Raw genomic sequence first — 18,451 nt, forward strand, 5'->3', positions numbered from 1 at the left:
TTTTGAGTATTGGTTTAGTCCTCAAATATTTTTAATTCTCTTTTTATCTACAGACATTACAAATATGTTTCCATACATGTGTTAAAAGAGGAAGCTTACCTCTGCATTATAGAACTTAAACTTGAAAAACAAAGGTGAATAAAAGTGTAAATGAAGTTACATAATTTAAGCTGCAGTTAACATTTGACAAACACTTTAAAACCATTTTCAAACATCTACTGCTGAGGATTTTATGGAAAAAACTGTATAGAAACCTATGTAATTGAGCCCTAAGCATAGTACATAGTAATTTTTTTTCCCAAAAAAATTAGAATACGAGATTGAGGATAGAACTCAGTGGTAGAGCACTTCCCTAACATGCAGGAGGCCCTAGAGTTGATTCCTAGCACTACAGAAAAAGTAAAATAAAATAAAAATTTATAATTTACTATTACATATGATCAACACAGTTTTTTTTTGTTTGTTTTGTTTTTTTTGTTTTTTTGGTTTTTTTTGCGGTGCTGGGGATTGACCCCAGGGCCTTGTGCTCGCAAGGCAAGCACTCTACCAACTGAGCTATGACCCCAGCCCTCAACACAGTATTTTTAATTCACTATAATATTATACTTAAATGTTCAACATATTGTTATGTATTAAGTGACTGAAGAACATGAAGAACCCTTTGTGTCCTTTTGTAAGTTTAAAATTCTATAAAAGTGTTACCCTGAAAAAGTAAAAGCAGTTTTTGTAATGTTATTAATTTGTCAACTTTTTCTGATTTTATTTTCTGTACAAAAAGTCCATTTCTAAAGATAAGGACCATTGTTTTCAGCATAGTAGAAACATTTGGGGCAAATGGAAAGTTCATGCAGTGTTTTAAGATAGGTTTTTAGATTAAATGCTTTTATATACTTTGAATTATAAACCACATGTTGCTTAATCCTTATCTTTTTCTATGTTTATGTCTTGCTTTTCTTCTTATAGAAATCACATGATCCTAACTATAGCCTCAATTGAGAAATTTTGATAGGAAAATCTCTTAAGTTTTTATTTGTAATTAGCAAATGATAATTATACATATTTATGGAACACCATGTGATATTTTGAGACACACACATACACACACACATACATATACACATACACACACAAATGATTAAATCAGTCTAATTAGTTTACCCAACAGCCCAAACATATACCATTACTGGAGAACATGAGGCAGATTCAAATTTTAGTCCTTTCTTTATATTGAATCGACAAATGGGAATTCTCAACAATTACAATAAAGTACACTCAGCCTCTTTGGTGCCAGAGTACTTGTCAAACTATTATGGGTTTATGGTTTTTATTTAACAGACTTCTTAGTCTGTGTAGGTAAATATAATAAAAGTTTCAGGTCATTTACTCTATTAGGATCATTCTAGTTCGTTTTACCCCAGTTCTAAACAGCACAGCTACTGTGGATTTTTGGAAACCCTGTGGATTTCACCACCTCATTCAGAAGCTCTCTGTCTTTTTTTTTTTTTTTTTTTTTACAAATGGTCCTTTGTCTACGTGCAAAAGACCGTTCACACAAATGAAGTGCTGGGATTTGCCCTCATTGCGATAAATCAGAAATGATGTGGCTGATATGATCATGCAGGTTGTACTGAGCCCAGAGCCTGGGCTTGAATCTGGTGTACAAAGAACCTGAAAAGAATAGCACTGATTGATTTCTTTCATGCTGACTTAAACACTGAAAAGTAATAGCCTTGAGCAAAATAGATTCTCAGTTGTTCTACACAGAACCTCACAATGCTCTTGCTAAACATTACTTATGTCAATGTAATCTTCCTTGCAGCTGGCGGAAGAGCTTCAGAACAAGCCATTAAACAGTGAGATCAGAGAGCTGTTGAAACTACTGTCAAAACCCAACGTGAAGGTGAGGACATGTTACTCCTGTAATAAATACCTTCTGAAAGGGCTACTTTCTGAGTCTTCAGATGAATTCTGTTTCCAGCATCAATTTTCAAGTAAATGTGTTTTCAAATAGTACAAAGTATTTTATTAACCTGAATCCTAGGTAGGGAAAAGAAGTATAATGCTGTGGCAAACTACACAGTACTTTAATTGGGAAGCTCAGAACTTTAAGTTGACTTAATATAGTGCAACTTCAAGGTCATTTTCCTTTACAATGAAGTTAAGAATACAAAATACAAAACTCACTTGTGATTTTGTTTAGGTTTATTTCACTTGGCCAGTTAATGATTATTTTAATATATCTGACAAATATCTCTATTTTTCCATAGGATTATTTTGGCATTCCTCTCTTCCACATCCACAGCCCCATTTTCTATCCCATACCAATTCATGTTTCAAAATATCATACCATTTTGTAGAACAGAGCAGATGTCCAGTGTCAAATACCTCTTAAAATATTGATAGACCCACTTCAATTCAATTCTGTCCTGCCTGCTTTGTCCTGAGTTTATCTTTTTTTTTTTTTTTTTCCCTGAATGTGATTAATCTGGAGAAGGCATTTCACAGTTTTCCTGCTTTTATTCTAAGGTTATCAATACATAAAATCATATAATGTATACATTTGGAATTTGATAGTACAACTGTGTATAAAATAGTTTCCATGAGTCAAAATTACATATGAATTTTATAATTGCTTACTATTGGTAAGGACAGAGTGTTGAATGAAAACTTCTGCTTAGGTACAAAAGCTGGTTTCTACCTTGGAGAAATATCCTTTGGAATTGTGCTGTATTTGATTTTAAATTTATATTTTTAAAAAGTTGTTAAAATGAAGTATAGACAAGAATGGATCATAATGTATAACCCCTATAAGTACATGAATATAACGAAGTCAAAAGTAAATGGACTATGAATAATAATATGAGGGTAATTGATTTCTAATGGTTCAGGGGGCTAATAAAATTTTAGTTCTAAAAGAACAAAGATCAGATTAGAGCAGAAAAGTTGTTTAATATTAAACAGAAAGTGTGCACATGGTTAGGAGCTCCAAAAGGGAGATTTGTAGAGACTGCTGTCAAGATTTCTTTAAGTCTTGAGATTTAAAGAAGTGTTTAGTGTCAACCAGCTGTAAGAAGTTAGTATCAACCAGAGCAGGTTGAGGTGAGCTATGAGAAGCTTGTTAAATCCCTTTCTGAGACTATTAACTTGGTTCAAGGATATTAGAAATTAAAGAGGTATGTTTCAGATTTTTCTAAGAAGTGATTTTGGTATTCTACTCAACAGCATTTGAAATGGAATGGCTGAAAAGAGATTATACAAGATGTAGACTGGTATTTGGTTTTAAAGGGAGGTATGACTTAGATGGTATTACGAAGATCCATTTGATAAAATTTTATAATAATTGGTTATATTTCATTGTGTGGAATGTATTTTATATGGATTAGGTTGTTTTTTCATATTTATATGACTAATCGATTAGAAGTTGGCATAAAAGATGTATATTAAAGAAATATGTGTAGAAAGCGGATGAGATTTCAGACACATGGTGTTTCAGTTGGCATTGACAATCTGTGGTTAGCCAGGCTTGGGAAGAACGTATCTTTCTTGCATTTTTCACCTAACATATAATACAGCTTTCCCTGAAGTAATTTGTATTAACTGCCATCATTTTGAATGTCACCTATAAGTAATTCTTTTAAAAGTTCAGCCCCAAAAATAAATGTTGGACTTTTTCAGAATATAATCAGTCAGTTCTTTGTGTCCTGGGAATTAAATTATTTGCTTTATTTCCCCTTTTAAAACAGAAGTAAGATACAGTAGAATATGGTATCTATTCATGGACTATTAGTTGAACTGACAGCTTAAATATGAAAAAGGTGATTCTGGTTTGCTAATTTGAGTGTCGTCTGTAATTTTTAGCACATAAAAGAAATTATTTACTTTTTAGATAGCTATTCTATTTTAAATATTTAATTCATAGTAACTGAAAGAAAACCTGACATATGCCTCCAAAGTAATATGACTTTTTAAAAAAAAACTCAAGATACACACAACCTAATAGGGAGCCACTATGGAAAAATAATACATGTATTCTGCAGATTTGCTAATAACTCTTTTCAAAAAGTTTTAGAACTTTTCTTTGGTGATTTGCAAATTTTGCTAGAGACAGATCTTCTTTTATTTATTCATAGATATTTATTCAATGCCTATAGTGTACTGGGCCCTCTGTATATGACTTGTAGAAGATAGATTAATGAAGACATAGAAATATTGGGTTAAAGAAAAAGGGTGGGAGGATGAATGGAAATGATGTGAAACATAGGAATGGTGCTAAATCCGAAGTTGGGTTGGGGACGGTGGTTGAGGAAAACTGTAGAGGAGATGGCATGTTAAATTGAGAACTGAAGGTTGCATATGGGGTAACCAGAACAGAACCAGGGGCATGTGGAATGGGTTGGAGGCAAAAGTGTGAAGAATAAAGGTTTTAGGCAAAGTGAATAGTATGTGAAGTCTCTTAAAGAAAACTTAAACTTGAGGATGGAAAATAAGTTCAGCATGACTAGACAGTAGCCTGTGAAAAAGGACCAGGCAAGAGTTTGAAGCAGGAAGTGAAGCCTTTAGAGTTGGGCTTGTCCCACAGAGTCTGGTTTATACCCATAGTTCCTGGATTATTATTAATGGCCCTTCTTTTACTTTTAGTTGCTTCCTTATTTATATGTTAAATTATGTGACCACCCTAATTTTGAGCATAATAAGTTTGGATTTCATCCTAAGTGTAGTGGAGAACCCTTGAAAGGACTTAAGTAGGGCAGGGGCACTATCACTCCATATGTAGAATATGGAGCAATTTTTTGAGATGGAGGGTGGGAGGAATGTAATACTGCAATCATGGAAGGCCAGTTGGGAGTCTGTGGAAATCATCAAAGAGGAACATGATTGTGGCCCTGATGAAGGAAATGGGGGACAAGTCATTTTGAGGGATAACTTCAACACATAATGTTGAGATAACTGGTTAAACAGTGGGGGAAAATGAAAAGAAAAATCCCCACTAAAATGAATTCCAACTAGGATAAAGGTTTAAGTATTAAAACAAAAAATGGACGAAGAAATATTAGCTCAGTGGTAAAGTTCTTGCCCAGCATGTGTGAGACCCTAGATTTGATCCCCAGTACTGAAAAAAAAAAATTGCAAATAAAAAAAAGATAATTATTTGACCATGGGATAGAGAGGTGTTCATAAGAATCGAGACAGACACAGAAACACATACACACACCCATACCAATAGAAGTTTTTAAAAATCCATGGATGAGTTTAGAAGGAATACTTTATGTACATAAATGTGATATTTATCATTAGTAAAATATGAAATTTTCACTTTAATTTTACCTTTTACAAACTTACTTGACGACAAATGCATTCTTTTTTGATAATACATAATTGTGGTTTTAATTCAGACTATGGAGAAAGTTCAGAAGCTCCTCTTCTCATTGCTTTTTAGTGAAGGTGAATATCTTCTGATATGCGTAATCACTATTTCTTTGTGAATTGTATGTTCATATACCTTTGGGAATAACTGTTCTTAGCTGGCTGTATTACCATCCCATTTTTCTAAATATCAATACTAAATATACGTTTTTCCACATAAATGTGATCATAGCATACACTACTTAACTGTGGGTTTGTTTGTTTTTAACATTTAGGCATTTTGTGAACTTCTCTTGGAATTAATATAATTATCTGTTTAACTTATCACTTATAAATAGATCTTTCTGTCATTTCTGTTTTTCTGTTTAAAAAACTGATGTACATTTTTTGTATATTATAGAATTTTATGGAATGTTGAATAAAATATATTTTATGTCAGTAAATTATTGGACATTTATATTTCCACATTTTAAAATTTTGATAGTTATTTCTAGCTTGTTCTTAAGACAGGTTCTCAGTGTACAGTATAGTAGTGCATGAAAAGGTCTGTTTACCTATGCAATTTTAATTCATATGCAGTGAATCACATATGCATGTTCAATTAAAGTTCTTTTTTGAGCTTCATTAATTGAGCATCACTAGAATATATGCTACATGAGAGCAGGGATAAAAAGTTCTGGGCATGTATCAAGCTTTCAGTTAAGTATTTTATGATCACTGGAATAACGATCAGTGATAATCTTGTATTTTTCTTCATGAGACTGTTGTAAGAATATTAACCATAATTATGTATTTCTAATTTTTGTTTTTAATCCTACTTGCATTTTTTCAAGACAACACAGAAATACATAGCATTCTTTTCCTTTATGACTTCTGGGCATTGAGTTAGTTTAAAGCCCTCTAGTTCCTTGTTACAGCTTTTGAAAATTATCTTCTATATTTTCTTTTGGCTTTTTTAAAATTTCATTTCCTTAATTTTGAAGTCACTTATATGAAAATTTGGTATATGGCATAGGTATGTTTCTAATTTTGTTTTGAAAAAATGTATAGCAATTTTCTTATATTTTAAAATATTTTTATTATATACCTGAATCTGTTTTGAACTCTTACTTTGATCAATCTAGTTATCTGATTGTTTCAGTTGGTATAGATTTATAGTATGATACTCAGTGAGAACCAATTCCTATCATTATTCTCACAAATGTATTCTTCCAGAAGAAATTTAGAATCCTTTTTGTATGTTATCAGGTATCTTATTGGTATGCAATTGAGTTTTACATCCAGGAACATGACAATTTACTCATATTATTTAGTTCTAATAATATTCTTCATATAATTCTTCAATTCCCCTACCGAATCTGTCCCCAGGCCTGGGGCATGTGGTGTGTTTGTGCACGCACCTCTTTGTGAATCAACACATACACCATATATAAATTCATATATAGTAGTGATTTTTCATTCTTTTTGTTAAGTATGTTGTTACTCTCTAGTAAAGTATTGATTTTTAAAATATACCACTTCACTGAATGATCTCTTTTAATTTTCAGGGGTTTTTTTGCCATGCATGAAATCACATCATTGTGAAAATATTTTATCTTTTCCTTTTTAGACTTACAGATTTTTTCCCCTTTATTGCCTTGATAATGACCATGACTTGCAAGGAGGAAAATGCTCAAAATGTATGGTAATAAAGGATATGCTTTGGTTTCTCTATACTTCAGTGAGGATGATTCTGTTTAGTATGTTATTGTTTTCTTATATAACTCTCTTTTTTAAAAAATAAAGTTTTGACCTCCCATCTTTTTTCTTTTAATTTAGTTTTATTTTTTGACATTGGGGATCGGACCCAGAAGTACTTAACTACTGAGCCACATCTCCAGCCCTTTTTAATATTTTATTTAGAGTCAAGGTCTTACTAAGTTGCTTAGGGTTTTGCTAAGTTGCTGAGGCTAGCTTTGAACTCGAGATCCTCCTACCTGCAGCCTCCTAAGCTGCTGGGATTATAGGTGTGCACCACCATGCCTGGCTTCTTTCTTCTTAAAAATAAATCAGGAATATGTTAAATTTTGTCAAATGTCTTCTGGTATTTATTGAAGTGATCATAAGAGCTTTTTAATTATCAGCAAAATAATACTGTGCATAAATTTATATTAGGAAAACATTTGTAAGAATGAAACCTTCTTAATATGCTAAACATGATTTTCTAATGTAATTCTCAGATGTTTTGTAAAAATTCACTCTGATGTGAGAGTTATGTTGTCATCATCATTTTGTACATTCTGTTTAGGTTTTGCACTTTGGTTCTGATACTTTGAAAAAAAAATTGAAGACAGGAATGGCATTGTGTGCCTGTAATCCCAGCTACTTGGAGGCTAAATTGCTTGAGCCCAAGAATTTGGGGCCAGTCTGTGCAGTATAGCAAGACCCCATCTCTTAAAAGGATTAGAAAAGAAATCAAAAATATTTTCATGGTTTTCTGAGTGCTGGAATGCTTATAAATAACTTAGAAAACATTAGTAAAGTCTCTTGGCACTGGTACCATCTGGGAAGAAACTTTTTGATAGTTCTTTTGGTTTCTTTTGTTGTCATTAATCTGGTTTTCAACCTCTTCTAGAATTGTTTTTATTTTTTCCTAGTGAACTTAACATTTTTAAAAGATTTTGAGGTATATTAGGGGTATTCTGCATTTTTTATTACTGGGTTCATATCCAAAGTTCTATCTTATGTCCCAATACTATAAATGCACATATTTTCTTTTCTGTTTATTTTTATACTGTGCACAGCAAAAACTATTTGCCTCATCTCTCAAAATAACTGGCTATGTAATATAAATTCTGTTTCTAGTTTTTTTCTTTTACCTTCCTTTGATTTCTATTTGTCTTCCCCTCTAGCTTCTTCAGCTGAGTACTTGGCCTATTTTTTTCACACTGTGTAATTATAGAAGTATATATAAATTATACATGTTACATATGACATATATAAACATTATGTAAATTAAATGTGTATTATATATAAGTATTATATAAATTATATGAAAGTATATACATTAGATAAATTCATAAAAGCTCAGTGTGACTGTTTTTGAATTTGATAAGCTTCCATGTTCATTGTTTATGTCCTATTGGTATTGACATTAATTTCCCAGTAGTCTTGAGTGAATATTGATAAATTTATTATCCTGACTTGTTCAAATTTTTCTGGATTGTTTGGGTTTTCTTCTTGATATTTAACTGTATGTTTACTTCTAGTGTGATTAGTATTAATCACAGTATACAATCTGTTTTATGTAAAATTTGTTAAAGATATTTTTTGTTTGGTCATTTTTTTGTAAATGTAACTATAAGAAAGTATTCTTTATATAAATGTGATCCTGTACAAGTTTATATACAAATTTAAATATAACTGTTTTAAATATTAGGAACACTAAAGCTCAAAAATTTGCATTGGGAAACTAAACTAGACATTTAACATGTTTGTGTGTGTTGTGTTTCAGGGGTGTTCTGTTTTCTGTACTCAACAAAGAATACAAGTCCATTTTTCTCACTGATGCACAAGAGAGATGATCTTGTTTGTCACTAGTACATAGTATGTAGCTTGCAACATTGGGGACTCCCAGTAAATTGAAATCAGTTGAAATTATTAAATGTTTGAGATTTTTATTTCATTATAATCTTTTACATCTCTTCATATAATTCAGCATATTTATATGCCCTTTAAGGTTTTCATTCATGTTCTTGAATTCATAATAATATAAAGTCATGATCCTGTTCATTTTACTCTTTAATCATTCTGTGCTTCTGAAGGGTGTTAACACTTGTCTCATATAATCTGTTGCTCTTACGTCTTTAACAGTTAGAAAATGATTTACCATTCTATAAAAATAAACTCAGTTGAGAAGATTTTTAAAGATGATACCAACATGAATTATCAATTAACACATACTTAAATTATTCTTATAAGTCATTAGTATCTACAAAATCCTATTTAGATCTTAAAGTCTCGGAAAAACAATAAAATATAAAAGAAACAACAGATGATGAGAAAAGGAAAAGTTAATGAGTCACCAGATGCTTCCTGCAGTGTGGCAGGAGGCAAGAGCAATAATGTTGTTAGGAGGAATATTGCTCTATACAGAAATTTTGTTTCTAGGGGAATCAGTGTTACTCCCTGACAATTAGGAACCACTTGTAGGCATCAAATTGCAGTGTACAGGCAAATTAACTGGTATGAGTCATCATCCAGGGGCTCATTTTGATAAAATAGTGAAGTGACACTATTTTGAAAACATGGTATAATAATTTAGGAAGTCAGAGAATTTGGTAGAATAAAATAAAAAGATCTTTTGTAATTTTTCAGCTTTCAAAAGCATTCACTTACCAGAAATTACTCATTGCCTGAGTATGCAGGATGGATGAGGCTTCGTTAAAGCATGCTAAAGGAAAAAAGTTAAGCTTCCTTCTGGAGGGATAAATCAATGTTACTCATCCTTGTGAGCTGGCTACTCAATTCCGTGAACCTGACAGATACTCAGAACTTAGAGTTGACTCCAGGGGGTCGAAGGCAGTGAGAGCTTGTGAGCCAGATGAGTTACAAGGCCTAGTGTTCAATTTCCTGCAGATTCTTCTGAGCAACAGGTAAACCCATCAGTTGTGATTGGTGGTTATGTCATATGGAAACACAATTTTCATTTAAGTATTGCCTTTTGAAAGGAAAATCTATATATTGAAAAATAAAATCACCATAGTTAAAACAGGAAAATGGAATACAAAATGACTTTTAGTTGTCCACAGTAAAGATGTTGCTGAACAACAGTATTAGTAAAGCAGAGCTATTGTAAATAATAAACTGGAAATCCATAAAGTTCTGGAATCTAGACATCTCCTTAGTTTTGTCCAGTGAGAAAAGATGTATAGCTAGTACTCTTTTTTTTTTAGTTGTAGATGTACACAATACCCTTATTTAATTAATTTATTTTTATGTGGTGCTGAGGATCAAACCTGGGGCTTCACATGTGTGAGGCAAACGCTCCACCACTGAGCTACAACCCCAGCCTCTAGCTGGTATTCTTAATTTTGCATGTACTATCACAACAATGATAATGTTTTATTTAAACATGTTTTCATTGGCTACTTGTATTGTTGTTACTACATGCAAGGTAATTGCATAAATACCCAGATAGTGAATTTTTCTGGTATTCTTTATTTGTCTCTATAGAATCATATTCCCATGTGGTATTTTTCTCCTGTATAAAAGATTCCCTGTAACATCTCTTGCAGTGCAGGTCTGCTACTAATGAATTCGTTAGCTTTCGTGTGTCTTTAAAAAGTCTTCATTTCTTTGTAAATTCTTCACTGCTAAGAGATATTTTTGCTGGGTATAGAATCCTAGGTTAACAATATTTTTCTTCAAGTATTTTAAAGATGTTACTCTATTGTCTTATGGCTCATATTGTTTATGATGAGAGGTATGCTGTCATTTTTCATAATCATTCTTTCATATGTTATATGCCCCCACCACCACAACCACCTTTGGGCGATTTTAAGATTTTTCTCCCTGAGTTTAAGCAATTTGGTCTTGTTTCTTATGCTTGGGTACTTGAATATGTGAGTTTTTAAAAAATATCAAATTTGAACCATTCTCTGCCATATTTCTTGAAATATTTTCATCACTATGCTGTTCTTTGGACATGCCAATTGTAGTAAGTCATTTAAAGTCTTGGCGGTGCTGGGGATTGAACCCAGGGCTTGTGCTTGCAAGGCAAGCACTCTACCAACTGAGTTATATCCCCAGCCTTTCCTTTCATCTTTTAAAAATATGTTTTCTCTTTTGTGCTTCATTTTGGATAGATTGTATTAATTAGTATACAAGTTTACCTTTCTAGTATCTCACCTGTGGTAATGTCATTTAGTGTGCTTTTTCTATTTCATACATTTTTCATCTCTGGAAACTTGACTTGGATCTTTTTTATATATTTCATATTACATTCGGTCTCACAGGTATTTGGACATTTAGAATATAACTATAATAATAATTTCCTTGTCTGCTATCTAACTATAATTTCAGGGTTTGGTTTTATCTAGTTCTGCCATCGGTGTAATTTTGGGGCTTAGTTCTGTTGCTGTATTTTTTTTTCTTCATTATAAGTAATATTTTCTGCTTTCTTTGTTATGCCTGGCAATTTTTGATTGAATTCCAATCATTGTGGGGTTTCTTTCATATGAAACTGAGCATTTTTGTATTTCTATAAATAAAAATCTCAAGCATTTTTTCTGTTAAACAGCAAAGTTATTTGGAAACATTTTGATTCTTCAGAGGCTTGTGTTTAAGTATGGTTAGATGACACTATACCAGCATTTAATCTCAGGCTTATTTTTAACTGTTGAGGTCTATCTGACAACTCTTCTCAATGTTTTATGTATTACTGTGTTTTTCCCCTCAGGTGAGAACAACTATTCCTGCTTCAGGGATTGCTTCTTGTAATGCAGAATGTATTAATATGTTTTCTCTTGTTATAATAAAATACTTAAAACTGTGTACTTACAAAAACAAAAACAGGTTTATTTAGCTTATAGTTTTAGAAGCTGAAAATCCAAGATCATGTAAAAGGGACCAAGCACAAAGGGTGGTCTTGATTTTTTAACAATTCAGTCTCTCCAGAGCTAACTGCTCTTTCAAGACTAATCTGTTCCCATAATGGTACTCCCAATGACTTAATTCCCTCCCAGTAGGCACTACCTCTTAAAGGTTCAATGCACCACTTAATAGTGCATTGGGAATGAGGCCTCTAACACATGAACCTTTGGGGTACAAACCACATATCCAAACTATAGCAGATGAGTTTTTCAGCCTTGGCACTGTTGACATTTTTGGCTGGATCATTGTTTTGAAGGTCAGAGGGTTGCTCTTTGTGCTGATATTTAGGAGCATCCCTTGCCTCTGTGCACTAGATGGCAGTAGCATCCCCGAAATCGTGACAATCAAAAATGTCTCCAGGCATTGCCAGATGTTCCCTAGAGAGTAAAATCACTTTCAGTTAAGAATCACTTATCTAATTCTTTCTGGTAGATTTATTAAATTAGCACATAATTTTACATATTTATGGTGTACAATACGGTGAGATATTAAGATGAAATGAATAATTAGCATGTCCATCATCTCAGACATTATCATTTCTTTGTGTTGATATCATTCAAAATCCTCTTTTTTAGTTATTTTGAAATGTTCAGCACATTATTGTCAATTGCATTCACTCTGCTGCACTATAGAACTTAAAACTCAGTCTTCCTAACTGGATTTTTGTATCCATTAACTAATCCTTTTATATCCCTTTTCCCCCATAACTTCCCAGCCTTTAGTAACCACTGTTACTAAACTCTACTTCTGTGAAGATAGCTTTTTTAGTTTCCACATATTATTGAAAACATAAAATATTGGTTTTTCTGTGCCTCACTTATTTAATTTGAACACCTAATGTCCTCCTCACCTGTTGCTGCAAGTGACAAAATTTCATTCATTTTTAGAGCTGAATAATATTCCATTATGTATATATACCATTTATTCATTGGTGGACACCTCAATTGATTCTATACCTTGATTATTGTTAATATTGCTATAATAAACATGAGAGCAAGGATATATCTTTGGGATACCAATATCCTGTTTTTTTATAATAGTGGAATTGCTGGAACACATGGTAGTTCTGCTTTTGAGGAGCATACATATATATTTTTCATAATGCCTATAAAATTTACATTACATTCCTATCAACAGTGTACAAGAGTTCTTCTTTCTCCACATCCTTACCAGCATTTATTTTTTTATCTTTTTGTTGATAGCCATACTAACGGATATGAAGTAATATCTCATTGTGGTTTTGATTTTCATTTCCCTGATGATTAGTGATGTTGAGCATTTTTTCCTATTTCTGTCGGTCATTTGCCTATCTTCTTTTCATTGGGCCATCTTTAAGTCAGATTTTTTTACTGTATTTAGAACCTTCTATACTATGAATATTAATCAGACCATCTAGTGGTTTTTGCATATGCATCTTAGGGTTTAGGACGTGGCTGTCCTTTGTATCTCAAGAATTCTGTGTCTGTCTAGCTCTCTTCTCTCCCATAGCCTTCCCTGAGAACTTTAGCCTCTTAACTTCCCTGGATTCCTACAACTGTTTTCTCAACCGGCAGAATTCTGTGTGGGTTCTTTCTCCTCAGATTCTGCCTGGTAGCTCTCTAGGCTGTCAGGTGTGGCACACAAAGAGTTTACATCATTAGTTTTCTGTTTCTCAGTGGTCACTGCCCTTCATTATCTAATATCCAGTGTTTTGTTGTTTTTTTTTTAATATTGTCATTCTCCCTTTTTTAAAAAGGTGTTTTCCAGTTGGGTACTTGTAATTACATCTTGGCCCTCATATCCATTCTTGAAAGATATTTTTGCTGGATATAAAATGCAGGCCTGGCTTTTATTTTTTCTGAGTACTTTCAAAGTATTTCAGCTATTTTCTAGTTTCCATTGTTTCTGCTGGTCAAACTTTTCTTTCCTTAATACTTTTTCTTTTCTTTTTTTTTTTTTTTTCTTTTTCTTTTCTTTTTTCTTTTTTCTTTTTCTTTTTTTTTTTTTTTTTTTTTCTTGCCTTGGACATTCAGCAGTTTCATTATAATATTTCTCTGTGGATTTTTTAAAAATTTCTCCTGTTTTCTAGAAAAATACTTGGTTTTCTGAATCTCAGGATCTCTTATTAATTCTGAGAAATGTGCAACCGTTATCTCTTAATATTTTATCATCTTGATGCTGTTCATTTTTCCCATTGAAGCAAACTCTTATTGGATACAAAAGCATTAATTGAGCTTATTAAATTAGGATCCTTTATCGAAAAATGCCATTGAGAAAGTGAAAGCAAGCTACCAAATGAGAGAGTATGTTTATAGCATGTGTTAACTGACAGTGATCTTAAGCCAGTATATCGTAAAGAACTCTTACAAATCAATAAGAAAAAGATAGGTGCAAGGTAAAAATGTGAAATGAGCTTAAAGGGACATCTCACAAAAGAATATATACACATGCTTAATCAGTATAAAAGGATTTTACCTTTTGCCTCATAAATTATTAGAAAATTGCAACCATGGAAGATGGTCCATTCTCAGAATTACCCAAATTTAAGTTAATAATGTAAAACATTGGGAGATGAAAATAATGTAAAATGTTGGGGATAAAAGTAGACTCATTGATGCTGTTAGTGGGAGTAAAATTGAAAAACTATCTACTAATGCTGAGTATACTTATAACCAGTGGCCTAGGCATTCCATTCTTAAATATACTTAGCCAAAATTATTTATCTGTGCATCAAAGGACATGAAATATTTACAGGAATATTATTTGTAATTGTCAAGAACTGAAACAAACTATATGTCCCTTGAAGGTATAATGGCAAAGAACTGAAATATTCATGTGTTAGAATACTATTTATATGAAAAAATGAAAACTACCACCAGTAACAGCATGAACATTACTTAATATTAGCGAAGAAACGAATCCACTCTTTTTTTAACCTTTATTTCTTTATTTATTTTATTTTTTTTTATGTGGTGCTGAGGATTGAACCCAGTGCTTCACGTGTGCTAGGCAAGCACTTTACCACTGAGCCACAACTTCAGCCCCATGAATCCACTCTTATAATTCTGTTTATATAATTTTCAAATAGAGGCACCCTTTGGGGAATAGAACCAGCGTGAGGACTAGTAAAATGCTTAGGTCGGGGCTTCTGGGGTTCAGTTTGTTTCTTGTGGTGGGATGGTTATGTGGGCATATTCATTGTTTTAAATTCATCATCCTGTGATTTTACAAGCTTTACTTTCTGTGTAATGTTGGTACTCTATATCCATGTGTTCCACATCTCAGATTCCACCAACCACAGGTTGAAAATATTTGAAAGGAAAAAAATTGTATCTATATTGCATAGATATAGACCTTTGTTTTTCTTGTCAATTTCCCCTAAAAAATGCAGTATAATAACCATTTACATGGCTTTTACATTGTATTAGGTAATATATGTAATCTAGAGATGACTTCAAATGTATGGGAGGCTATGCTTAGATTAAATGCAGATACTGCACCATTTTATGTAAGGGTCTTGAACATTAGAGGATTTTGTATCTGAGGGAGTCCTGGCACCAATCTCCTGTGAATACTGAGGCTGACTATGTATGTTAGAGTCATTAAAAAAGACACCATTTTTATTACCTTAGAGCTTCTGTTTCAGTAGATAGCCACAATTAAACATATAACCATAAAATAACCTACGCAGTTATAAGTTGTGAACACTTATGAAGGCAAAGAATAAGGTACTGAAATGAAGAAATGGAGGGAACTGTTTTTATATTGAATATTTTGGCCATACTTCTATGAGAAAAAATTATTTGAGGAAAAAAAATGGTGTAAGACAAGGTTGGAAAGGCATACAAGACTTTCAGAAGATGTCAGAGTTCTGTCTTCAAAGATCTGTGAGTGGACTTAGAAGGGTTAAATTTCAGAATAATCAGTGTTGCTACTGTGTGATTTATGGATATGAAAATGGGTCAGAGGTGAATGCAGCTGGACCATTTAGAGACTATTACAGTACTCCAAGCCGAAAATGATAGCATTGATTATGTAGACTGGGGGTAGCCAGTGTTTTAGGTAAGAAATTACCTGTTCCAGCTACTAGATTTAGCCATTATACCATGAAAGCAACCATAAATACATAAATGAATAAGCGTGACTGTGTTCTAATAAAACTTTATTCACAAAAATAAGTAGTGTTTTACCAATCTCTGATCTAAAGAGAAGAGAGTAAATTTTAGCTGTATTTAGGGAGTGGATTTAATGGGGTATGGATGGGATATTGAGAATATAAGAAAGGGGAGAAATTTCAAGAATGATTGCCAGACTTCCAACTTGAATAATTTATAGTCAGTTGTGCTGTTGATTAGGGGACAAGATAATTGAAAGTCTAAAACCCACTCATCTAAAATAGTAGTGACATTCAAGGTTCCAGTGTTTTTTTCATCTTTGATCCATAATGACAACATATTAGTGCATTGTGGAGTTTTGTCTCCATACTAATCATGGCTAAGAATACTTTTTATTCTTCTGTACACACTTGTTACCCAAAAAAATTAAAGTGAGCAAACAGAAGAATCACATTTTGCCAATAGGAGGAAAAGTAGTAAAAAGGAAAAAAAAAAAAGATATAGTTTTCTCAGATTCCTTCTGACTCATTGTGTATCTGTAGCCTCATTTTCTGCCTTCATACACCCACTCCACCTTTGCTTCCAGTGGCCATCTTTGTAAGGATAAACCAGCAGTAGCCAGGCTAGAGGAAGGTACATGCTGATTCTCATCCTGCATTAATGACCTGGGAGATGGAGGAGCAGCTAGGTAGCACTTACCATCCTTGTTGGGGAAAGACCCCTTTCAAGAAGTTGTTTTCCTGTTACCATGTCAAAATCATAACACTGTTTCAATGTTCTTTACAGTTTGAAGTGTTCGCCCTTTTGTGTTTGATTAATGTTTTTTACCAACCTCTGAAATTTACAGGCTTTGCTCTCTGTACATGATACAGTGGCTCAAAAGAATTACGATCCTGTACTGCCTCCTATGCCTGATGATATTGACGATGAGGAAGACTCCGTAAAAATAATTCGTCTGGTAAAGAACAGAGAACCACTGGTGAGTTTGGCCTACATTTTGCATTCAGACACAGATGGATATCCGTGGTAAAGGCAAATTGAATGGGTACATACTATTTTTTCCTTTCCTTAAAATGAGCTCACCTTGTGTCCTCAAGCTTTAAAATATATGGAACATTGTGTTTTAAAGAATATGATTTAGAAAAATGAAAATGAAGCCAAATAAAATGACAGGCATTCTGTTGGTTATTAATAAAAGTAATTTTGAAAATATGAGATACTGGCATTTATAAAACAAAACATAACATGTACCAAGTATGGCTGATTTGAGATGAAATGTTGCAATTTTAAAAAATATTGTTTTGGGTTATTCTGGAAAGCTGATTTATTTTAAGGCAATGAAGAGTATTTAATTGGGTGCCTGATATTTCAAAATGTAAATATAACCATTTGTTTTAGCCCCAAAATTTATACAGTGTTCAGTTATAGCAAGGGATCTGTAGCAATTAAAAGGATCTCTTTCCCCCCAAAGATGTCATGTCCTAATCCCCAGTGCCTGTGAATATGATACCTTACATGGACTTTTCATGGTTAAGGGTCTTGAAACATGGAGATTATCTCAGATTGTCCAAAGGGCCCTGTGGGATCACATGGGCTTTTAGGAAAGTCAAAGAGGAAAGCTGCAGAGTACTGTATTCCTTGATTTTTAGCTCTGTAAGACATATTCAACTTTCTGACCTCCAGAACCATAAGATAATGAATTTGGGTTGTTTTAAGCCCACCAAATTTGTGGTCATTTGTTATAGCAGCAGTTGTAAACAGTACAGTGCCAATTCATGTTTTTGTGAAAATATTTTTGAAAGAAAAATAAATATATATTCTAGCAGTTGATTTTAAATATGTAGTGACCCATTTATTCTAATTAATACATTTTTGTGTTCTTAAAGCAAGTAACAGTTGATAGTACAACAGTTGCTAAAACTGTATCAAGTACATTACATATATTTAATGTTCAGAGTTGGTATGATGTTTTATTTTTGTAGTCTATAAAACTGATATTCAAGGTCGTGAATCAGCTTAGTAGAACTAAGGATGTAAATTTTATTTTTGCCAGGTATGGTGTTCCATGCCTAAATCCCACTGACTCAAGAGGCTGAGGCAGGAGGATTGTGAGTTCAAAGATAGCCGCAGCAACTTAGTGAGGCCCTAAGCAACTCAGTGAGACCCTGTCTCTAAATAAAATTTTAAAAAATAAAGGGGGTGTTGGGGATGTACTTAGTGGTTAAGTGCCCCTGGGTTCAATCCTCAGTACCTAAAAACTAAAGAATAAATATATTGTACTCTTTGTCTTCAAATACTAGTTATTTTTCTATATTATGTTGTCTTTATATTCTTTCTGATAAGTTTTTATCTTGTTTTAT

General features: G+C 32.8%; 1 protein-coding gene across 2 annotated transcripts in view; it reads left to right on the top strand.

The window, feature by feature from the left end:
• MPP7 (MAGUK p55 scaffold protein 7) overlaps nt 1-18,451 on the top strand; it is a 228,652-nt gene that overhangs the window by 145,281 nt on the left and 64,920 nt on the right. For both annotated transcript variants that reach the window (XM_079106920.1, XM_079106921.1), the window contains exons 5-6: nt 1,820-1,900; nt 16,939-17,070. In XM_079106920.1, the coding sequence (XP_078963046.1) occupies nt 1,820-1,900; nt 16,939-17,070 (213 nt within the window). The remainder of the gene's footprint in view (nt 1-1,819; nt 1,901-16,938; nt 17,071-18,451) is intronic.

The sequence above is a fragment of the Sciurus vulgaris genome (genome assembly GCF_902686455.1).
Source record: "Sciurus vulgaris genome assembly, chromosome: 12".
NCBI lineage: Eukaryota > Metazoa > Chordata > Mammalia > Rodentia > Sciuridae > Sciurus > Sciurus vulgaris.